The sequence below is a fragment of the Ctenopharyngodon idella genome, chromosome 16, assembly GCF_019924925.1.
Source record: "Ctenopharyngodon idella isolate HZGC_01 chromosome 16, HZGC01, whole genome shotgun sequence".
In the NCBI taxonomy this organism is placed as follows: Eukaryota; Metazoa; Chordata; class Actinopteri; order Cypriniformes; family Xenocyprididae; genus Ctenopharyngodon; species Ctenopharyngodon idella.
In genome coordinates, this window is record NC_067235.1 from 34,330,831 (window position 1) to 34,357,004 (window position 26,174).

At 37.5% G+C, this 26,174-nt stretch overlaps 1 protein-coding gene across 4 annotated transcripts in view; it reads right to left on the minus strand.

Moving 5' to 3' along the window:
- csmd3a (CUB and Sushi multiple domains 3a) overlaps positions 1-26,174 on the minus strand; it is a 305,727-nt gene that overhangs the window by 32,330 nt on the left and 247,223 nt on the right. For 3 of the 4 annotated variants that reach the window (XM_051864521.1, XM_051864522.1, XM_051864520.1), the window contains exons 56-60: positions 25,570-25,743; positions 16,905-17,087; positions 12,762-12,938; positions 11,747-11,926; positions 611-784 (exon numbers count right to left, since the gene is read on the minus strand). In XM_051864521.1, coding sequence (XP_051720481.1) covers positions 611-784; positions 11,747-11,926; positions 12,762-12,938; positions 16,905-17,087; positions 25,570-25,743 — 888 coding nt within the window. Of the gene's footprint in view, positions 1-610; positions 785-11,746; positions 11,927-12,761; positions 12,939-16,904; positions 17,088-23,454; positions 24,463-25,569; positions 25,744-26,174 lie in introns of those variants that run through there. The other variant, XM_051864523.1, reaches the window with a different exon arrangement.

Below are 26,174 nucleotides of genomic sequence, written 5' to 3' on the forward strand. Positions count from 1 at the left end.
ACTCAATTCTGACTTTATATCTCACAATTCTGACTTTATATCACTCAATTCTGACTTTATATCTCACAATTCTGAATTTATATCACTCAATTCTGACTTTATATCTCACAATTCTGACTTTATATCTCACAATTCTGACTTTATATCACTCAATTCTGACTTTATATCTCGCAATTCTGATTTTATATCTCGCAATTCTGACTTTATAACACAATTCTGACTTTATATCACTCAATTCTGACTTTATAATTCGTATTTCAGACTTTATAACTCACAATTCAGACTTTTTATCTTGCAATTCTGACTTTATATCACACAATTGTGACTTTATATCACTCAATTCTGACTTTATATCACTCAATTCTGACTTTATAATTCGTAATTCAGACTTTATATCACAGAATTGTGAGTTTATATCTTTGCAACTGAAAAAAATCATAATTGTGAGAAAGTTGCAATTACCTTTTTTTTTTTTTTTTATTTCATGGTGGAAACAAGCTTCCATAAGTATCTGCCACTATTTGCACTAAGTTTAAACAGCATCTATTTTCACTTAGTGCAAACATTTTAATTTTTGTGTGATCTGTTCCCTCCAGTTGGCGATACTCACGCAGACACAGAGGAAGCTCTCCGCTCCAGGAGCCGTTGGCGACACAGGTGAGGACGGCGGGGAAGGACAGCTCGTATCCCATCAGGCAGCGGTAGCTCACGCTGGTGCCCCACTCGAACACTGATCCCTCCACCTCACCGTTAGAGATGCTGGGAGGAGCGGTGCAGGTCACCGCTGGAAGAGAGAGCGTCGAGTTCATTACCAATGCATGGAAGCCCGTCAATAACATCGTTTATTTACATGTGATGCCTGTGTCACTTTACTGTTACATTCAATAAAGGAATTATGCATATCAGGGGTTGTTTGATCAACAACAATGCAAACATATAAGCAGATGCAATGCTACAAAAAACGGTTTAAGACTGTTTCACTAGATGTTTGTAACCAATATACAAAACCACTACTAGACAAAACACACATTTCCAATGGGCATAATAAAAGGTAATACATGCACTTAATAAATATTAATCTAATAAATACTGCACAAACAAATCTCAGCTATTAATCAATCATATTTGAGACTCAGGTCAGTCAAGCACACATTCATAATGGCGTCTACATTCAGACTCCGTTGTTTTATTTGTTCCCACTGAGCAGGAACTGGGTTCATTCATATTCATTTCATTAAACCTGCAACTTTAATACCCTCATGTAATAAATTAACATGATGTTTGGCATCTTATGATGGATCTGAAAACATCTGAATATCTGTCAAACACTAGAGAGTTCAAATAAATGTTAATTTTGATATATCCCACAGCGTCAGGACCTTGTTGCTCGCTGTCCCACATCACACACACACACACACACACACACACACACACACACACACACACACAGCTGTCAGGATCACTAACTAAATAAACTCATTTATCGCACGTTTTCAGATTAATAATGCAAACCAAAGAGTGCTAAACAGAAGAAAAAGAAGTCTCTTCTGCTCACCAAGGCTGGATTTATTTGATCAGAAATACAGTAAAAATTGTGAAATATTATCACAATTTAAAATAGCTGTTTTCTATGTGAATATATAGTAAAATGTAATTTCTTCCTGTGATCAAAGCTGAATTTTCAGCATCATTACTCCAGTCTTCAGTGTCACATGAGAAGAGCCTTACTTCAAAAACATAAATTAATACTGACCTCAAATTTTGTAACGCTGGAGTAAATTCACTTTTCATGTCCCGACACACAATCCACACACAACACACGGAAAAAGACAACCAAAGTCCTGGAGTCCTGATCTGTATTTTGAGGCAGTACTGCCCTCTGGCCAAGCTTTAATATTTTGTAGACAGTCTAGAAAGCCCATCAATGAAGAAAGAAAGGGTTTTTGAAGGACCACATTCCACTTCAACATCAGACAATAAAGCACAAACACTGTATTCAAACATCATTGATGATCACTCCACTGGTGTAAAGTGTCATTGGTGAAGGGTGACTAAAACACAGGGTTTTTACAGCACCCTTGCTTGTGTTCATGATGTTAAGAGGTTTGATAGAGGCTGGATAAACACAACATTAGCTGGAAACCCCAGGGCTGGAATCCATCTTTTGCAACCTGCTTTCACCTGTTGCATCATCTGTACTTGAACTTTAATAAGCGTTCTGGGAAGAGTTCACCGCTGTTTTGTGTCTGGAGCAAGTGGTAAATCCATGCAAATGTTTATTTACTGAACATACGAAAATCAACAGAAGTCAGCAAACGTCTGCGGGGCCAATCAAAAGATTTTTAAATTGCAAATCTTCGAATTGAAAAAAAGCACGCGGGGGGAGCAGATGGAAAACTCATCCGCTGATACTCTGACAGTGTTGGAGAGAGCAGTCGGAGGGGAGCAGCTGGGGTTCGGACGGCGTATGAATAAATGATGAGATTTTTTGGAAAGCAAGTGCCCCAATAAAACACGCTAAAAAAAGATGTGCGAGAGTCACGGCGCTGCTCACATTGTACATGTGCAAATCTACCCATGCAAAACTAACAAATTACACTCAAAGGTCAATGATGTGTCCATTAGTTCATCACACTGAACAGCCATCAGCTTTCATTAAAGGGACAGTTCAGACCATTATTTACTCAAACTCATGTCATTCCAAAATCAGTTTTATGTTGGACACAAAAGGACATTTTAAATATATGCCAATAAAATAAATATTTTTTTGGTGTTAAAGGAAGATGTAGATCTTACATGTTTGCGTTTCCATTGGCTGTCATATACAAGTACAAGATCTGAAAACAAATCAGCTGTAGCAGCTCAATAAAAAAATTAAAAAGTAGTTGTTGCAGACACAAAAAGTGTTTGAAAACTGCCTGCAATAATGAAGATATTACCTATATAGCCAGAGCAGAACTGTTGTGCGTCTCTGAGCCACACAGCGGTGTTTCGTTTCTGAATTTGCGTTTTGAGCGAATCAATCGGGTGAACCAATGATTCAATGACTCATTCATAAAGAGAGTAATTTATTTTATTCCTGAATGAATCTGCGTTTTGAGCGAATCAATCGGATGAACCAATGATTCAATGACTCATTCATAGAGTTATTTATTTTATTCCTGAATGAATCTGCGTTTTGAGCAAATCAATCGAGTGAACCAATGATTCAATGACTCATTCATAAAGAGAGTTATTTATTTTATTCCTGAATGAATCTGCGTTTTGAGCGAATCAATCGGATGAACCAATGATTCAATGACTCATTCATAGAGTTATTTATTTTATTCCTGAATGAATCTGCGTTTTGAGCAAATCAATCGAGTGAACCAATGATTCAATGACTCATTCATAAAGAGAGTTATTTATTTTATTCCTGAATGAATCTGCGTTTTGAGCGAATCATTCGGGTGAACCAATGATTCAATGACTCATTCATAAAGAGAGTTATTTATTTTATTCCTGAATGAATCTGCGTTTTGAGCGAATCATTCGGGTGAACCAATGATTCAATGACTCATTCATAAAGAGAGTTATTTATTTTATTCCTGAATGAATCTGCGTTTTGAGCGAATCAATCGGATGAACCAATGATTTAATGACTCATTCATAGAGTTATTTATTTTATTCCTGAATGAATCTGCGTTTTGAGCAAATCAATCAGGTGAACCAATAATTCAATGACTCATTCATAAAGAGAGCCATTTACTTTACTCCTGAATGAATCTGCATTTTGAGGAAATCAATCAAGTGAACCAATGATTCAATGACTCATTCATAAAGAGAGCCATTTACTTCACTCCTGAATGAATCTGCATTTTGAGCGAATCAATCGGGTGAACCAATGATTCAATGACTCATTCATAAAGAGAGTAATTTATTTTATTCCTGAATGAATAAGCGTTTGAACAAATCAAATGAATGAATGACTCAATGACTACTGCCACCTACTGGCAGTTTTAGTTTCTTATTTAGAGTATCACTTTATTAAAAAAAATAATATTTTGGGGATAGTTCACCCAAAAATCTAAATTCTGTTTGTTTACATTTACTGACCCTCGTGTCATTTCAAATCTGTATGACTTTCTTTCTTTTGCGTAACATTTTGCGGAAGATATTTTGAAGAATGTTGGTAACCAAACAGTTTTGGTTTGTAAATATATCTAAATACCAATTCAGATGCAGCTTCTGAAAAACTACAAAATCATGGCTGTTGTACCCTAAAAGTTTGTGTAATAAATTCTATGTTGAATCAAATAAAATATTGTATGCTTTTATATAATATAAGATTTATATATTATATATTATGCTTTTCTCATTTAACACAATAATGATTTTAAATGATCTTCAGGATCCAGAATGATCTGGATTTGGAAATCCCATATTTTGCTATCCAGGATCAGGTAATCAATCTTACTTTTGTGCTGGTTATTCAAAGCAAAACTGGATTCATTCAGGAATGAAGTTAATGGTTCTCTTTATGAAGGAGTCATTGAATCATTGGTTCACCTGACTGATTCACTCAAAATGCAGACTGTACATGAGAAAGTTGCTAAATGTGGTGACAAATCTCCCTGACGCTGCTACTTTTACAGCCATTTTTGGATCTCGCCAGTCCCAATAAAATTATTTTCCTTTAAAATTTCTCCTTTTTTTTTCCACAGAAGAAAATAAAGTCATACGCGTTTGGAGTGACGTGAGGGCGAGTAAATGATGACATATTTCATTTTTGGGTGAACTGCTCCTCGAAGCTTTGTGCTTCATACAATTCTCTTCAGTAGGAAAATATGACTTGCACGGCTGCCTCGCTGATCTGGAGGTGTTGGAAACCTCCTGTGAGCGGCTCATAGCTTTGGAGATTAAGTGTGAAGGCAGGATGAAGAGCACACTGGCCTTAAGCCTGCAGCTCATAGTGCCGCTGCTTCAGTAAATATATGAGCGCAGACTCAGAGAGAGTTTGCAGAGCTGTCCGACCCAATCACAGTCAAAAGAGAGGGGATAAACCCAGCGCAGCCGCTTTGGACAAAGTTTAGCTGACTTTCTACAGTGACCTGGATGACTGAAAGCCTTCACGTATGAGGAGGATGTTTAATGTATAATAAATTAGGTGTGTGGAGACTGCTTTAAATGCATGATGATGATCCTGTGAAACATTTCATGTGTGAATCTCGTGGCTCAAGGACCGAGTTTAACGTGACATGGAAGCTAACAAGGTTAAAAACAGAAATCCTGAGTGTTCTCATCTCTCCGAAGAGTGTTGAATGTTAAATCAGCTGCAGATAGACAGCTTTAAAGGTGCCATTTTGAATGGATAAAAAGTATCCTTATATCTTGCTTTAAAGGAATAGCTCACCCAAATAGATTGGCGCAAAATATAAACAAGTCCTGGTTCAGCCAATAGTGTGAGTTTGGGGGCGGGGCTACCGGCCTGCCTTCTGCCTTCAAACATTTTTAAATTGCTAAAATGTGTATAAAGCATGTGACATATACCACCAATCTCTGATGTCTCTAATAATATCAAAAAACACACACAAATGCATAGTAAAAATGCGAATCATAAGAATGTTTTGTCTGAATTTCGGCGCAGGATTGCGCAAAATTTTAATTCCTCCACTCACATCCAAAGCGTGCACATGTAAAGCCGCCTTTCATACAGTGCCAAACGTGCTTAAACGGTCAAATACGCAGAAAAATACACAATGTCACAATGTCTGTCTTGCCGAGTATTCACATAAGCACAATTGTCCTAAGTGAAAGTAGGGTCTTAAAGTGACAGCAGCCTAATAAATGTGCCGCTCTCTATGTTGTTAATGTTAATCAAACAACAAAAGACAAAGAGAAAATCACTTGCTGCTTTTGACTGATTAACTTTTGTAACTTTAATTGATTAATCTGTATACCATTTTTACAATGAAGACTATCCAGTGTTATATTTCTATACCTGAATAGCCCCACTACTCTTAGACCTACCTGAAAAACTTTAAGCAGTTTATTTCATTTGTATCTTTATTCTGTTGTATTTATTTGTGCTAACCTTAGTAATTTGTTTGTTTGGTATTATTTTATTGCTGTTTACTAGTCTTTAAAAAAAATTCAGATCATTTATTATAGCTTGTCAATCTGAGCAGCTCGTTTTTTCACATGCTTGCAGAGAAAGACTTACCAAAACAAAGTTACTGGGTTGTCCTTTTTCACATTTTCTGGGTTGGTAGATGCACGGGGACCCGATTATAGCACTTAAACACGGGAAAAGTCAGATTTTCATGATATGTCCCCTTTAATTAAAATCTGTCATCATTAGGGAAACAAAGGAGTGGAAAATTTCCAGAATATCTGGAAACTTTTTGAAAAGTTTATGGAAATTTATGGGAAATTTTCCACCCATTTGCATCCCTAGTCATCATATAAAGTGATCTCTTCAGAAGAAATTATTGATTGCATAGGCTTTCAATGGATGGACAAAAATTAGATATTAAACAAGTTTATAAGACAGTATATATGGCGGTTCTTCCCCATGGTATCGAAAACGGTACTGAACATCGATACTTTTCAAGGCAGAAATTGCAGTATTGTGAGGGTGCCACTTTTCAAAGGCTGCTGTGACTGAACAAGGTTGTGAAACACTGCTCTACAGGACACGCATTGCATCATGTTTGCGTGCGTTCTGCAGTTGCTCAGCATGTGTTGCACGTAGAAAGACCCATCGCTCAAGCGGGTCCCTAAGGCCGTTCGCGCCTCAGTGTGGATGACAGACGTGCCGCGTCACTGCTGCTTGTCTGCACGGCTGACCCTGAGGTGAACAGCAGCGTTGCCAAGTATAAAGCATTTCGCCCGATACACCACCTTTATTCTCGGCCAAGGTGCTTTAAAAAGAATCTTTTTCAAACTAACCAACTACCCTTTCCCCCTCCAGCAACTGTTTATCGCAGTGTTGTTCACTGATGTGAGAGAATATCGACTGAAAATAATGTGGATAGCACATCCGAAATGTACAGAAGAAGGTCTGATAGGATCCTACATATGCACTTATTGTAACTCTCCTCAAACAGCAACTGAATGTTTACATTACTAATATGATTAAAAGTTTACTGTACGAATAACTTACATTTATGCATTTATAGCAAATGCTTTTATTCGAAGCGTCTTTCGAGAGAGAAATATTATTCTAATACTATTATACCGCTGTATACTAATATGAAATCTAAAACATTACAGTCAGAATTTCTATTTTTATTTTATTTTTTTAGGTCTAACAAAATTGAATCCCAGAACCTGCTTAAAAATGTTCAAAAACACCATTTGATGTATAGTATAAACTATTGGCCAACTGTAAATTGTAATATTCTACAATTTAACATCCTTGTACAGACATTATGCAAAACTTACCAAAATTGAACATCATGACAACAAAACTGAAAGGTTGAATATAACTTTATATAACTTTCTAGTCTCATGTGAACATACATTTAAGTCTTGTGGTGATAATGTGTAAAAAAATTACTTTTTAATTAGTCTTTTTATAAACTATAGTTTTTTAGAGAATGTATTTTCAATGCAAGTGTATTTTGTGCTGCACTGACAGATTTTTTTTTTATTTCTTTCAAGCAATAAACAAGTTAAAACAGCAAAATCCTTTTTAATGAGCAATTTTGTCTTTTTGAATATCCACAAATTATTAAAACAAGATAACTACTGAAAAGCAACACTGCACAAGATCAGAAAACTTGTTTCCATAGAATGTATTTTGTCTGAACACTTGGTCCCATTTTCTTCCATTGTGACGAAAACAATATTCTGCATTAACTGACATAACGGCACAAATGCTGTTGATTTGTTGACATTATCCTGAATTAAACAAAGTTTAATATGATTTATATACTATTATAGTTTTTATTAATATTCTGAATTAGCTTTTTATTTGTATGTTTTCAGTTTTTATTTTAATTTCAGGTTTTTGTTTATTATTATTAAATATTACTTTTTAAGTACAAAAATAAAGCATATTTTGCAAAAATTTCTGTGTAACGTGTCAGTCATGGTCCCACACCGGCTAAACACCCTCTGGCTCTTCCTGCTTCAGTAGCCACGCCCCAAACTCATGCTATTGGTTGAGCTGGAAAGAGACTGACAGATCTGAGTGGGCCGCTCTCAATGTTCTGATGGTGCTCAATGTTTACACTTCTGGCCAGGGTTTTTCCTGCATTGAAAATATTTTGGCGGCTGCCACAATGGATCTTTGTCCCGTCAAAGCTTTGTTTGATCATTTAATGTGAGGATCCCAGTACCCACTGAGAGCCGGCTGCTTTAACCCTTTAAGCCCTGAAGCCATTTTTAGAGTTGGTTTTTTCTGAGCGACAGACACAAAAGTAATGACATTTTCTGCGATCGGAGCATGTTTCATGAAGTTATAAGTGAAAACACCATGTGAAAGCTACATTTGATTTTACTTAGCTACATGTGTACCTGTGGAGTTTCATGTGTCGTAACTCCGAATATCTTGTTGAAGAATATCGACACAATAAATTATGTTGTTTTTGCACTCATTTTCATTGATTTTGTACTTATAATTGTGAGAATCTGCTGTAAATAATGATGTGCCATTTTCCACGCTCGGAGCATGTTTTATGAAGTTACAAGCGAAAACGTGACGTGTATTTTTACATATGGGCCTTCAAGCACAAAAACTCACTCAAGTTTAGTCAAAGCCCAAAAACAATTTGTTGCTTGTTGTACTCTACTTATTGAGACCTTTCAAATGACATATGACACATGACTATCTGAGATGTATGATGTTTTTGACATATTACAGTACAAAACATATTTTTTTTATTTATCAGCAAATAACTCAGCACTACTTAGGAGTTAATCAAAGTGGCTACATTCATTGTAAAGTTCAGACTCTAAGCTTTCAAACGACACCTATTTTGTGTTGATCAAGGCAGTAGTTTTGAAAAACAAGATTATTATTCTTTTCGTAGCTAGGTGGCGCTACAAGTTTGAGTTCATCAAAATGGTTAGATGCAATAAAAAGCTGAGTTTCTAAGCTTTACAATTATACCCATTTTTGTTATTCAATTTTGGGTTTAAGGGGTTAAAACACTTTGTGTAAGAGCTCTGTGAAGTGCATCAAAGGTTTCTATTTACAATGTGTTGTTGCTTTGTAGCCAATCACAAACATATCTGTCAAATGCCTGAATGCAATGGCTAATCAAATGACTTTAAGTTGGTCAGAATCAGCTCAAATGGCAGAGTTTTTGTTCAGCGAATCCTTTCATAAATGTCAATCAGTCACTCAGTGTGTGTAAAGGAATGGCTTTCTCTCAAACAGGTCACTGGACACTGACGGTCTTCAGATGCGGATGGTGAAACGCAGAGCAACGAAGGAGAAACTGAGAGAGAGATGAGCCCTCGGGCACAGATGCCTTGTGGCAGACTGACGGGAAGTACGCCTGAGGGTCCGTCCGGCCACAAATCACTCACGGGCTACGACCCATCCACACCGGGCCGTAGAAATGGCTTTCTAATGACTTTGCATTACGGTCTATTAGGACGCCACATTGATGTTTCTCTGCAGGATCTCTTGCTCTCGGTGTGTTTGTTCTCAGAATTTTAATGGCCGCCATTTTCACGTACACTACGCAATGCAGATTTTTTTTTTTAAGCAAACAAGGTGTTGCGTGTGGAAAAACAGGTCTGGATATTTATCCTCACCTCCATCAGGAACTAATGCTGTAATGAGGATGGTGAAGTCTTACAAAAAAAAAACACAAAACATTTCAAGCAACGACTGTCAATAGTGTTTTAGCACTAATGAGAACGCTGGAAGGAAGGAAAGCTTCCTCTCGGTGATTTGTAAACGGATGTGAGCATGCGGGCTGCCAAAGCAAATCTGATATTGGATCAAAAAACAAATATATAACGGCTGAAAGGAGAGCGCTGAATGCCACAGACAGAAATGACGCACATCCAAGATGGAATCGATGCAGAATAATGTGGAATGCTTCCTGTCATTAAAATGAGCTGTGAAATACACACAGGTGATAAAACCAAACACTAGCGTTATCTAATAGCGCAGAACGGCTGCTTATAATTTTACATATTTCACAATACATGTATCAAAATAGCTGAATAACTCCTAATAAACAGCTAAATGTCCTATGAAAGGGTTTGAGAGAAAAAAACAGGGGGGAAAAAAATATAAAATGCATTTTTTTGTGTCTGTTTTGTTCTATTGACAGCCCTAGTTTTTAACAGTAATAATTACAAATCTCCATAGAATTTGGAAAGAAGGAAGGAAGGAAAGAAGGAAGGAAGGAAGGAGGGAAGGAAGGAAGGAGGAAGGGAGAAAAGAAGGAAGGAAGGAAGGAAGGAAGGAAGGAAGGAAGGAAGGAAGGAAGGAAGGAAGGAAGGAAGGGAAGGGAAGGGAAGGGAAGGGAAGGGAAGGAGGAAGGGAGGAAGTAAGGGAGGAAGGAAGGAAGGAAGGAAGGAAGGAAGGAAGGGAAGGGAAGGGAAGGGAAGGGAAGGGAAGGGAAGGGAAGGAGGAAGGAAGGGAAGGAGGAAGGGAGAAAAGAAGGAAGGGAAGTAGGAAGAAGGAAGAAGGAAGAAAGGAAGAAAAGAAGAAAGGAAGAAAGGAAGAAAGGAAGGAAGGAGGGAAGGAGGAAGGAAGGAACGAGGGAAGGAAGGAAAGAAGGAGGAAGGAAGGAAGGAAGGAAGGAAGGAAGGAAGGAAGGAGAAAGGAAGGGAAGAATGAATAATTATTAATAATTATGATTATTATTAGTCGCTGCTGTTATAAAATTAAATATGAAAAAATAAAAATAATATTAATAATGATAAAAATAAGAAATTAACTCAAAATAAACCTAAAAATAAATATAATGACATTTATTTATTTGTTTGGTGATATAATTATATTTATTGTTTTATATATTTATATAGATATTTAATAACTAAATAAATAAATAAAATAAAATATAGTTTTATATACTGTTTACACATATAAAACTGCAAAAAGGTGTGCAAACCTAAAAAAATGTGAATATGAAATAGTGACCAGTTACTTATCTGACAAAATTATTGGGCAAAAAATCTATAGGTTTTATTTTACTATGCAAAAAAAAAAAAAAAAAAAAAAAAAAAAAGCTGACAGGAAAAAGCAAACATTGACAACAACATAATCTGTTATTAAAATTTCACTGGTCCTCTCTTGTTTTTGCATGTGTTCATAATTTCTGGCCAACAATTATGTCGCACCATTTGTCATGTTTCATTGCGTTATTATACAAATAAAACAATCAACTCTAAGCACAACTACGCAATATGCTCACAAAATCTCTAACACGTTTTTAATAATATTTGGATAAAGGGAGAAAATGTCAGTTTTCCTAGTGCAGAATCCATGTGGATACTGTCTATTTGGATCGTCTCAGTAATCGAAGGATACAGACAAAGTAAACGACCGTTCCTCCAAGAGGCCAAGGGTTGTCAAATATTCATCAATCTCCTCTCTCATTCTCTCTCTCTCTCTCTCTCTCTTCTGATATGGTTCATGGTTAAGCCCTTATTCTCTGATGCCTTCCTTCAGAAACAACAGCCCATTCACAACCCAAGGCGTCTTGGCAACTTCAGAGCAACATCTGTTTGTTTGTGGCACTCAACGCCTCGGCAAACCACCAGAAAGTCTCAGTATCGTAACTCAAGCCTGTACCTTGGCAGGTGGGTAAGGTGGCGCTCCAGGTGCCATTGCGGGTGCAGGTGCGGATAGAAACGCTCCCGTTCTCCATCACGTAACCGGGCTGGCAGGAATACGTCACATTCTGTCCGACGGTGAAGTCCTCGCCGAACCTCAGGCCACTGGCAGGTACGCCTGGATCCCCACAGCTAATCACTATTACAGCAGAAGCAGCACACAAACCACATTATGGAAACACCATTATCTGAGTGGGTGTACATGAATAACATCATAAAACTGTTTATGGTTTCAAGACTGTCTCCAAGGGAAATATAACTAAATAAACAATTATTCTGGATGCTTCTGTTACAGTTCTGCCTGTCACATTGATAGTATAATGGTCAAGCCTCGGGGTTAGAAGCTACAGCTGAAAAATGGCACATTTTGTCATCGTACAGAACAACATCTTCGGTTAAACAACATTTAGACGGTCAAAGCATAATGACAGGCTTAATGACATTTTAAAATGAGAAATTCTCACTTTGGTCTGACTGAAATGAAACTTTTAAAACACATTAGGGGCGGGACTTCCTGTTCGACCAATCAATGTCAGGCGGGGGGCTTGTCTGAAAACATTCATCATTTGTGCCATTCTGAAATGACTTCACCTTTAACATCCACAGTTTATCTTGTCAGATCAACAAAGAGCATCACATCAGAGCATTGAGTAATTCGCCGCACTCCCCCGCTCATTATTTTCCGTCTACCCCGACATCAATCTCGCATTACACGTCAGTGAGAGATTGATTCTGCCTGTCATCTCATCCTACTATTACTTAGACGGCGACGGTAATAAATCCTGTTGCATTAATGAGATTTCTCATGAGGTGAGCAGGGTCTGAGCAACAACATCAGTCGTTTTGGCTAATTACAAATGGGCGTCTTGTTATTACGGTGAGTCTTTGCCAACATTTACCAAGAAACACAGTTGGGGGGAAAACAGAACAGATGAAGGAAGACTTTAACTCTGCCAGCATGTTTCAGTACGTACGAGTGCAGTTGGGCTCGGCGCCAGACCAGGTTCCGTTGGCCAGGCACTGCCGGGAGGGAGAACCGGAGAGACGGTATCCATCCACACACGAGTAGATGATGGAGTGAGAGAAGCTAGTGCCATGTACTCGCAAAACCTGCCCGTTAGCCGGAGTCCCAGGATTCCCACATTGAACAGCTATTGGATGAAAAAGATTTGCATTAGAAGAGCATCATGAACACAGTAGCCTTTAAAAATAAATATGCTTGTGGCTACCATTAAAGAAAGTATTTGCATAAAATGGCATTGCAGACATTTTGAAAGTTTGCTTTGGTCCAGTGTTGTTGGCAACTAACTGAAATAAGTACTTTCTGGGCTATACTAGAACAGGTTTTCATGCTTGAATGTTCATTATTTTCCTCATATTCTCCATTGTTGCAGCTCCTCTCTTCCCAGTCTGTCAGTAACGCTCTGTTTAGTTCCTGTCTCTATGAAGCCCCTCCTTCTGAAAAGCACAATGTGCTCTGATTGGTCGGCTGGAGCAGTGTGTTGTGATTGGTGTTTGGGAAATGTCCCGCCCCTTACCATAACCGCCAGTTTCAACACAATAAATTCCCCTGTGTTAAACTAACACTGTTCGGTGTTCATATGGGAACAACCAGGAGGGTGTTAAAGTAACACTGAAGCAGTGTTAGAGTTAATTAGATACTTAAGTGATTAAATGAGTGATGATTGTTCGATTATTGAAGACACCTGATGATAACAAGCACAATCACTGAAGGAAAGAGAAACACAAGAACAACAACTGACTTCCAGCCATAGCCTTAGACGAAATCAACTGAAAAGACATGAAATCTCTCTTATTACAAACCAGACTAACTTTATTTCTGTCATTTGTCAACAGTTCTCTTTGAGAATTAACAGAGGTTTAGATGTTGATGTTTTATTGAAAATATGTGGTCATCATTATGGTGATCAGTGTTTCATTTAGTTGGGCAGCTCGACTCTTGATTTTTTTTATGTCAGTTTGTGTAACAGTGTTTACAAAAACACATTATTTATTGCAAAGAAAGCCAACATGCTGACATGCTTCATGCTGCAATGCATGATGGGAGTCATGCATTTCATACTATTGTGGCCCCTGGCATGCATTGTGGCATGATGTTAACACTGTTGAGATTCATATGCTGATTCTTGATGTGTGTGTCTGAATGATGTGTAATTTCTTTAAAATTTGTTTTTGTTTTTTAGAAAAAGTGCATCATTCAGACACCAACATCAAGAATCAGCATATGAATCTCAACAATGGTGACATGCCTCATGCCTCAATTCAAGCTGGGAGCCACCACAGTATAAAACTCATGGCACCCAGCCTGAAGTATGTCACCATTGTTGATATTCATATGCTGATTCTTGATGTTGGTGATGAGTCAATGATAAGAGTAACTAATCACTTTTCTTTATGATGATGAAAGTGAAATCACCTGATTGTCTTTGTTTATAGCTTCCTTTGCAACAAATGATGTGTTTTGGTAAACTCTGTTACAAAAACCACAAACTGACCTAAAAAGTCAAATTGGCCAACTAAAGGAAACACTAATCACCATTATGGTGACCAAACATTGGTCATTGGTCTCGTCTTCAATAATCGAACAATTATCACTCAGTTCATCACTTACGTAGCTAATTAACATTAACACTGCTTCAGTGTTACTTTCAACACCCTGCTGGTGGCTCCCATATGAACACCAAATAGTGTTAATTTAAATTATGGGGGAATTTTTCGATTGTGATGATTGTTCGATTATTGAACACACCTGATGATAACGAACACAATCACTGATGGAAAGAGAAACACAAGAATCATCTCGGTTGCTGGCTTCCTTTGCAACAAATTATGTGTTTTGGTAAACACTGTTACAAAAACCACAAACTGACCTAAAAATCCAATAATCAAACAGGCCAACTAAATGAAACACTGATCACCATTACGGTGACCAAACATTTTCAATAAAACATCAACGTCTAAACCTTTGTTAATTCTCAAAAAGAACTGTAAACAAATGACAGAAATGATAGATAGATAGATAGATAGATAGATAGATAGATAGATAGATAGATAGATAGATAGATAAGCTTCATTATCTCGAAGGAAATTTGTCTTGGACTCATACAATCCAGTGACTGCTGCTTAAATAAATAACATAATACATATGTACAATACACACACACACACACACACACACACACACACACACACAATACCTACAACAAATTATACCTAAACAAACAAATTGCCATCAACCAACCAGTTGCATATTACCCGTCGTACAGCACACCTGTAATCGTCATAGTAATAAAATTCACATGAAAAAGATCACAAAATATACATGAGTATTGTTACATTAAAAACAGCATTATAGGGGCAAACCTCTCGCTGACTTGTCATTTAAAGCTTTGATGGACAGGGGGACAAAGGAATTAAAGCGGTTAAGCCTGCACTGGGGAACTCTAAAGCATCTTCCTGAGGGAAGAAACTTGAAGGACACGGCTGGGATCTGAAATAATTTTTTGGGCCTGTCTGATAATAGTTTCATCATAGACAGCCTGAAGTGTGGGATGCTGCGTAACTCCCATGATTTTCATGGCTGTCTGTGTTAACCGTGTAATCTGGGCTTTCAGCTGTACACTGAGGTTGCCAAACCAGGCTGAGATGCCATACCGCAAAAGGCTCTCAATTACAGTATGATAGAAAAGAAGCAACACTTTCTGGTTAACACCAAAGACCCTCAGCCTACGTAAGAAATATAGTCGCTGTTGAACCCTAGTACAGATGTTTTCTACCTGAAATAAAGTCAGTCTGGTTTGTAATAAGAGAGATTTAATGTCTTTTCAGTTGATTTCGTGTAAGGTTGTGGTTGGAAGTCAGTTGCTGTTGTGTTTCTCTTTTCTTCAGTGATTCTGCTCGTTATCATAGATGTCTTCAATAATCGAACTATCATCACTCAGTTAATCATTTAAGTATCTAATTAACTCTAACACTGCTTCAGTGTTACTTTAACACCCTGCTGGTGGTTCACATATGAACCACCAGGGAATTTTTCGATTGTGATGATTTTTCGATTATTGAAGACTCTTGATGATAACGAGCACAATCACTGAAGGAAAGAGAAACACAAAAATCATCTCTGTTTCTGGCTTTCTTGGCAACAAATTATGTTTTGGTAAACACTGTTACAAAAACCACAAACTGATCTAAAAATCAAGAGTCAAGCTGCCCAACTAATTCAAACACTGATCACCATTATGGTGACCTTCAGCGATTGTGCTTGTTATCATCAGGCGTCTTCAATAATCTAATAATCGTCACTTAGTTAATCACTTAAGTATCTAATTAACTCTAACACTAGGAATATTGTGACGTGTTTGTTCCCAAAAAAAAAAAAAAAAAACTCAAGACTACAATGGAGGCGTTTCAGGGAGTTCAGAATCACTGATAGAGAGAATAACTCCCACTGGAGGGACTTTGGAAAACTTTTTCATGCTCAAACAGCAAAACTAAAGAAAGTTGCATAAAAGCATAATAGGTCCTCTTTAATACATACCATAATAGTATATAAATAATACTAAAATAATCACTCAAGCTCGGGCACTTAATTAAGTACAATTTGATTATTCTGCATTGATTATTTGAGCCCAGAAGGTTTTTCCTCTGAATCTAATAGATTTTATTCAGTTTTCTCCCCTCTCTCGCGGGTCGGGTGGGGTTAAATTGTGGGGAGATGTTGGTGTTTGTTCGGCCTGGGAAATCACAGGGGGGCATGATGGGATTTAATGCAAGACAAGCTGTTAGACCAGAGCTGCGTAGCAAAAACATTCAAGCTTGAGAAATTTCAGCCTCCTGGGACCTGCACGCTAACAATCTGTAAATCTGTTTTATAGCCCAGCTTGGCGCTGGACCGCAATAACCCGTCACCCTCGAGATGACATGGACAATGCGTCAGGCTGAAAGAGCTAGAAAGAAAAAACACTTTTAAGCCATTTCCTCTGGTGCAAGGTCGTCTTCTGCGTGAATTACAGAACGCCGTGACACCGGCTCAAATGTTTTGTTCTTTCGACATCACATCAGTGTCAGTGTACACGCCGTCTAATGGAGTTACTTACGTTTGCAGGTGGGTTGACGACCCGACCAGGTGCCGTTGGGGAAGCAGATCCGCTCAGCTGAGCCGTAGAGCGTGTGACCCGTGGCGCAGGTGAAGCGCACTTTAGCGTGCTGCTGAAAGCTGCCCTCCTCTCGCGTGGCATGGGCCGGCGTGCCCGGATCTCCACAGCCGCCCCTTTTATCACCTGCAGGCACAGCACACATAAGCATACTATTCTGCATACTTTATCCCAGTTTTTTTTTTTTTCCAGCTAAGAGAGCTCTTGGATAAAAACAAACTGCATGTCTCTTCTAGAAAAAACAGTGACAGTAAGTTACTGGGAGTGTGTGCAACCCATGGGAGTCTAAAACTGCAGACTTGGTCAGTATGTAAGACATAATATGCAGCCATTATTATAATATCAACCAGAATCACCCTGAACAGGTTCATTTTGCCATAATGGCCAACTGACTGTACACTATACATGGCTACTCCCTAAATAAATAAATATAAATTCTTATATGTGCCAAAGAGTTCAGAAAACTCAATGTAATTCAAAATATATTCTCTGAAACCAAGATTATATATTATAAAATTTGGCTAGTAAGTAAATTTACCTTATTATAAAAATATTCCACAACATTGAAAATAATCATAAATGTTTCTTGAGCAGCAAATCATCATATTAGAATGATTTCTGAAGGATCATGTGACACTGAAGACTGGAGTAATGATGCTGAAAATTCAGCTTTGATCACAGGAATAAATTACACTTTACTATATATTCACATAGAAAACAAATTGTAATAATATTTCAGAATTTTTATTGTTGTTTCAATCAAATAAATGCAGGTTTGGTGAGCACATTTCTTTCAAAAACAGAGCAAAATGATCCTTTTCCACTAAATATATCTAAAAATCCCTAAAACAACTAGAATGAAAAATATGACTATTCACCCCGGCCATGTCAAAACATCCAACATCTGTAGTTGAAATCTCTACACCAACAACCCTTTTCTCACCTTTCAAAACTCAAACTCAGAAGTAAATGTTGATCACAGATGTGACTGTTGGGATTAAATGGATTAATGAAAGTCAAAATCATATTACAATTTGACAGCAAAACAGACCTGCTCAGTGATGTTTTAGAGACATTATAAACACGAGCGGAAGCTTTATTTGGACACAGAGGAGTTTTCCAGTGCCAAACTGCCACTGCTTGGATAAAGAGCAGTTAGAGATCTCAAAGGAATACTTCCCCTGTTCTCGGAGCTGTCACTCATCATGCAGCTTCAGAAGATGCCAAGAGAAGAACTTTCTGTGTGTGAAAATACTATTTGATTGAGCTTACACAATCTTTTTGCTCACCTAACTTGTACGATTAAGCGGAGATACTAACTATGGAAGCCAACAGAAAAGCAAAAACAATGACAACAGCTTTTTATTACTGGGAAAACCTTTTCCCCCATATTTCACCTCTGCTTTAGCTTGTTTCCTAGTCTAGCTTTCTAATAAACCTGGCACTGTCCACTACAAATATTGAAGGATCTGTGACAAATTGCTTATGTTCCTCTATTATAACTCTCTTTGGATAAAAGCGTCTGCTAAATGCATAAATATTGCACAAGAGTTTGAAATATAAAAATGTTTTTCTTTTTAAAGCTCGACAGCCCGGTCAGTAGCTTAACAGCGTCTTTTGTGTTTCACACAAGAAAGAAACTCATATACAGGTCTGGAACAACACGAGGGCGCGAAATTTTCACTTTTGTGTGATTTTTTCCTGTAGAAGGCCCATATTGCTATTTTGAAGTGCAAAAACCAGGCGAAACTCTCAAGAGAAACAAGTGAAGACACATTTATATGTTGCTACTGGCGAGAAGACGAATTAGCAGGCGCGTGAGAGATGCGACACCTTTCCAAATGACAGTGTGATAAGCAACAGGCTATCAATTATCATCTAGCGGCCGCCAGCATAAACCATTAGCATAAATAATTATGGTAAAATATTCATTGAACAGGGCTGGATGGCGCAGACAGGAGCATCGAGCCCTGTTCTCTAGTCAGCGATGACCCAAACATCAAATCCTTTTTAATTACACGAACAACCACCCTGAGGCCAATCGGAAAGCCCAGACTCAGCAAACGGCCCGCGAACCCTGGGGAACGACTAACTTGTGGCTTAACCAGGGTCTTTATACATGAATGAATAGGAAAAACAGCACCACTCCATGAGAGTGCCGTGTTTTTCCAGTCAAATACTTTCGCTTTAGTTCATTAGAAATCTGGGACATTCCTTTTTCTACTCCACGGCACAGAAAATGAGCGGCGGATTGTACTCATCTGACATCATGCCAAGCATGCTGATGTAGCGCGGAGAAAGAAAGACACACGCAGAGAGAAATACTATTCATGGCAGACCCACGTTTGTTCGAATAGCCAACCCCATGTGTCACGATGTAGAAAAGGCTGACTTTTCTTGCTCATTAACCTCCATCGGCCCGACGTCCTGCCTTTGTTGGCATGTTACGAACAGACAGCGAGCCGAAAAGATCCGTCCCCCCTCAAGTGGCCATAAAAGCCGCAGATCCATTCAACTGATACTGAATGTTTTCTGCTCTTGATGGACATTGTGTGAACATGTGTGCTTACATAAGCTTCATTAGATTCTTCTACAAAGGTGAAGCTGTTGAATACTACAGCAGTGGATATAGTTGCCATTAATTGGCACAGCAGTGAGGTGTGAATTCGAGTTAAAGTCGCCCACCAGTAGCTTAGCGGGGTATAATAAGGCTGCGAAGTTCGTTACATAAGGAACTCTGATTCACCTGGCAGTGCAGAACGCTATTGATTTTGCTTTCCATCCACATTTTGTAACATTGCGCTGGTAGTATCGGCTTTTTTGTCTTTAGTGAAATTCATTTTTCCAAATAATGTGATGCAAAAACAACAAAAACTCCCACGGAAGCAGGCGCTCCAGGGGACGTGCATGGGGTTTTCTTATCTTAAAGAAAAACATGCAGCTGGAAAGGCTTTAAAATGAAGCCAAGATGCAACAGCACCTGACTGGCTAACTAACCCATGGAGTCGTACACCACCTAAAATCTCCAGCAATCGAGATACTGGATTACTGTCGAATGTCCCAGAAATCCAGAGCGCAGTCTCGACATCAAACCTCCCGAGAAGAGCCGAGCATGTTCACACAGAATAAAGAAGTGAAGCTAGAAAGACACGAAGAGCCCTGAGGAAAATGTTATTTCTCAGAGGCTGCTCTTTCAAAGCTCAGGAGGATTTGAGTTATGCTTCATTTAGGTATAACTTCATCTCTGATGTTTCTCCTGAAATTCCTTAGGCGAAACAAAAAGTAACATGCCACACAGTTTGAGTAAAATTAATGTGGTTAGATTAGATAAATCCAAAAGTACATTAAAAATGCAAAATGTAAACTATATTTATGTCCACTGTGATAACTACATACAACTCGCAACACGGGGTCGTGTGACAACAAAAACAACATAACATGACAACATGATATGATATAACATTGACAGAACTAAATAAAATGACATTACATAACATGACATATCACAATATAACAAAATAACAGAACAGAACACAACATCATAACATAACACAACATGGCATGACAACATAACAACCGCATAACAAAATAAAATGACATGACAACATAATGTAACGTAACGTAACGTAACATAACAGCATGCCATGATATAACATGGCATAACATAACATGACAACATAACACAAAACATAACATAACAACATAAAATGACATAACATAGCATGACATAACACAACTTAACACAAAATAAAATAACATGACGTGACAACATAACAAAATGATAACATCATAACATGACATAACATGACAACATAACACAAAATAAAATGACATGACATAACATGACAACAAAATAAGACATGACAACATAACAGCATGACATGATATGAGATAACATATCATATCATGACAACATAACACAACATACAAAATAAAACATGACAACATAACACATATGACATGACATAACATGACAACATAACAAAATAAAATAACATGACATGACAACAACATAACAGCATGACATATGACGACATAATATAACATAACATGACAACATTACAAAACATAACACAAAATAAAATAACATTACATAACATGACAACAACATAAGACATGACAACATAACAGCATAACATATGACATGACATAACATATCATGACAACATAAAATAAAATAACATGACATGACAACATAACAGCATGACATATGACGACATAATATAACATAACATGACAACATAACACGAAATAAAATAACATGACATAACATAACAAAATAACATGACATGACAACATAACAGCATGACATGATATGACATAACACGCAACATAACATAACACAAATAAAATAACATGACATAACAACATGACATGACATACATATCATGACACATACACAACATACAAAATAAAACATGACAACATAACACATATGACATGACATAACATGACAACATAACACAAAATAAAATAACATGACATGACAACAACATAACAGCATGACATATGACGACATAATATAACATAACATGACAACATTACACAACATAACACAAAATAAAATAACATGACATAACATAACAAAATAACATGACATGACAACATAACAGCATGACATGATATGACATAACACGCAACATAATATAACACAAAATAAAATAACATGACATAACATGACATGACATCATAACATAACATACCACAAAACACAAAATAACAGAACATGACATGACAACATAACAGCATGACATATGACATAACATAACATATGACAACATAACACAATAAAATAACATGACATATAACAACAACATAGCATGACATGACATCATAACATAACAGCACGACATGATATGACATGAAATAACAACATGACAACATAACACAAAATAAAACATGACATGACATGACATAAAATGCCAACATAACACAGAACAAAATAACATAAACAGAACATAAACAACGTAAACAGAACATAACATGACATAACATAACTACTGTTTGAAATGTTCAGCATCTTATAGTTTCAGCATCGTTCTGTTTCACATGCTATTTACAAAAAAAAAAAAAAAAAAACTGCTTGTGAAAGGCAGCATCCAGCAGACATGCGGTGCAGTATTCAGTAGTGTGCTAGAATCCCATTCTGAACAGTCAAAAAGACAAAATCAGACAGAGGGGGAAAGATTGAGAAAAAAGAGAGAACGAATGAAAGAAAAAGAAGAAACTCCCAGCTCATGCTGTTTCTGGGTCAGCGCATGCAGCGCTGCATACAGATGCGCGTGGAGAGGAGTGTGTGATTCTCACAGAGGCTTTTGAAGAATGTTGAAGTGTTTAAATGCACAATATTTTTGGTCAATATAAACTGCACAGAGAAAAAGTCTCACAGGTTTGGCACGACACAAGGGTGAGTAATGATGACTGTTTCATTTGTGGGTGAACTATTCTTTAAAAGAAGGAAAATCTGTGCATGTTAGTTGGACTCAGACAGACAGCTTGTCAGTAAGAAGAAACGGTGTAGCGTGTCACGCAGAGACAGAAGTCATTATTCAGCTCAACTTAATTAACTCATGTAAGACTGACACATAATGACAGGAAATAAGAAGCAAGACAAAGATGAGCTTCACTCAACAATGTGCTCATTCAAATGCATGATTTCTCTTTCAAACAAAAGTCAAAGCCTGAACAAGCCGATACAAAGGACTTATGTATTATCTGAAAGCCATAAGCCACGAGGGGCCGTGCGTTACTGTGATTTTACCACGGGAAAAGGAGAAGCTTTTACTAAATGGAAAAAAAACTGAATTATGATTTAAGATTTGTTTCACTTCAGGCCTTTACAGTCATTTTTGTGCCATTCTTATAAACAACGTGAAGCAGAGCACCTTTTCACCTAGTGGTGAAAGCACTATAATGGATCATATGTTTTTTAATATTCATTTCAGTTATTTCAAAAAAGAGCCTCACAGTCCGCAAACAAACCAGAAAAACACAACGTCAATGGCCAAGCTTGTAAACATGACAAACAACAGGATAAAATGACCATTTCAATTTATTTCTGAAATTACTTTTAATATCTATGGAAAGCACACTCTCTCTCTGTCTCTCTATCTTCCACAAACACAGAGCCTTGTTGTTGCTACTTAATCAATACAGTCTTCAAGAATAGCGATGTTACCGCCGTGCCACAGAGAAATTTAGTTAAACTAATAATGCTGCTTTTTTGTAGAGAAGTTACTGCACAACACAAATGCATGTTCGCTCTCTCTCTCTCTCTGGGGTTTACAATACAATTAATATTCAGTAATATTATTGATTTAATTGCACATGCACTTTTGGATGAGAACCATCTGAACTGAATATTTCTGGATAATGATACAAACTTTGCAACATTGACACTGTTACTGAACTGAACTGAATCAACAGGGAACTAAATTGAGCTGAATAATAATGGCACTATTATCTTCTGTAGAAATCAAATGTTTCATAATATATAAATACATGTGACTTGACTTAAAAACTGCGTAGAAACAGCTCAAGACTCCATTACTAGTTCTAAATGAGCCTGAACGACTGCTTACTATCAAAAATTGCTTCGGCTTCTTCAAGATGCGCAAGAAACATGTTTTATAGGAACAAAAACCTAAAAAATGTCTAAAAATATGGTAACCCTGGTATAAGCAAAACTGACTCTCAACCAATTATTAAATTATTGAAAAATAATGCACAGCGATTCATGTCATGGTCATTTTATCACTTGGCATGTGCATATATGTTCAATAACGCAGTCCAGTGTCAGTTATTCCTTACATTAAAAAATTAAAAAGAGCAATATGATAAAAGGCACTAATTAGCAACTAGAACGTGATGTTTGTTGGCTTGACAAAGCCTTTTTTGAAAGTTTGAAAGTTTTATACGCTTCCAAGCCATGTTTTTTTTTATCATGTTGCTAACATGTTTTAACATTTTGCTAGCATGTTTTAACATGTTGTTGCATGTTTTATTACATTGCTAACAGTATCCTAGCATGTTTTAGCATGTTGATAGCATGTTTTATCACGTTGTTAACATGTTCCTAGCATGTTTTAGCATGTTGCTAGCATGTTTCATCACATTGCTAGCATGATCCTAGATTGTTTTAGCATTTTGTTAGCATTTTTTAATTACAAAGCTAGCATCATCCTTCGGAGGTCCTTCGGAGGTCCTGACTCTCTGTGGTCATTAAAAATCCCAGGATGTCCTTCGAAAAGAGTAGGGGTGTAACCCCGACATCCTGGCCAAATTTGCCCATTAGCCTCTGTCCATCATGGCCTCCTAATCATCCCCATATACTGATTGGCTTTATCACTCTGTCTCCTCTCCACCAATAAGCTGGTGTGTGGTGGGCGTTCTGGTGCAATATGGCTGCCGTCGCATCATCCAGATGGATGCTGCACATTGGTGGTGGTTGAGGAGATTCCCCCTTCCAAATGTAAAGCGCTTTGAGTACCCAGAAAAAGTGCTGTATAAATGTAAGGAATTATTATTATTATTATTATTATTATTATTATGTTAATAGCATGTTTTAGGACATTGCTAACATGATTCTAGGATGTTGCTAACATGTTTTATCAAGTTTCTATCACGATCCTAGCATGTTTTAGCACATTGTTAACATGTTCTTAGCATCTTAGCAGGTTTTAACCTGTTGCTAGCATGTTTTAGCACATTGCTAGCATGTTTTAGCACATTGCATGTTGTTAGCATTTTTATCACATTGATAGCCTGATCCTAGCACATTTTAACATGTTGTTAGCATTTTTATCACGTTGATAGCATGATCCAAGCACATTTTAGCATGTTACTAGCATGTTTTATCACATTGTTAACATGATCCTAGAATGTTTTAGCATGTTGCTAGCATGTTTTCACACGTTGCTAACATGTTTTCACACGTTGCTAACATGAATTCACATTGCTAACATGTTTTAACACATTGCTAACATGATCCTAGCACATTTTAACATGTTGTTAGCATGTTTTAGCACGTTGCTAATGTAACCACTCACCCAGGTCCTACTGGCCCTGCTCTGCGCGGGCCTCGAACCTGGGTCTCCGGCGTGGGAGTCGGACGCTCTAACAAGGAGGCTAAAGACTCACACACCGACTACTAGCTGGGCTCCGTTACACTAACATGATCCTAGAATGTTTTAGCATGTTGCTAGCATGTTTTAGCACATAGCTTGCATGATTTACCATTTTGCTAACATGATCTTAACATGTTTTGGCACGTTGCTAGCATAAAAATACATATGTTATTCAAGATTAAGCACATTTAATGGAAACTTATTTTTACTACTACTTACTTGAGGCAAAAGAAGTTAGCATGAAGAATAAACTAAAATTAACAGCATTTAAACAACTTCCGCTCACGTATTTGAAGGCAAACGTCATATTATGCAACTACAAATTACTTTACAGAGAGCTTACAACCTACTAGCTACATTCTGCCTTAAGAACAAATGGTGCAACGGAATAAAGTACAGAGTGAGTTACAAACTATCTAGTAGTTCCAATTTAAGTAAAAACTTACGAATGGCTGGTGCAATCCGACCCTGGTGTGTCTTACCTGAGCAATGAGGCTGGGAGCCGCTCCATTGGCCGTTCAGTTGGCAGGAGCGGGTGGATTCACCAATCAGAGCTCTGTCTTCTAAACACCTGTAATGAACTGTAGAACCGAAGGTGAATTTCTCCCCCATCACAACAGCATGAGGAGGAGATCCAGGGTGACCACAGTCCACCTCTGCAGAAGAGAAACATCAATCACTCACTACTTGGATTTATTCACATAGCCTAGCTTTAATATATAAGACAGCATGCTGAGATTACAGCAGATTTAATTGTTATCACGATTAATTAAAATTATGAATAATATAACATTATATTCATAATTCAAGGTTGTTAAAACACCAGACAGATTATGTGGAATGCTTCTGCATTTTCAAAATTGATTGATTTTGGTGGTAAACCTGAAAAAAATGACAATGAAAGCTGACTCGACTTGACTTTGAGAATGATTGGCGTTTTCAAATCAGTGTAAACATGCGGATCTTTCTGTGAAGGTCTGCAGGCACAGATTCTGTGTGGGTCTGCCTGTAACCTCTCGGAAGATCAACAAAAACAAGTGCTGCGTGGGTGAATTTTAGCAAAGTGGAAAAGGACCTTGTACAATAC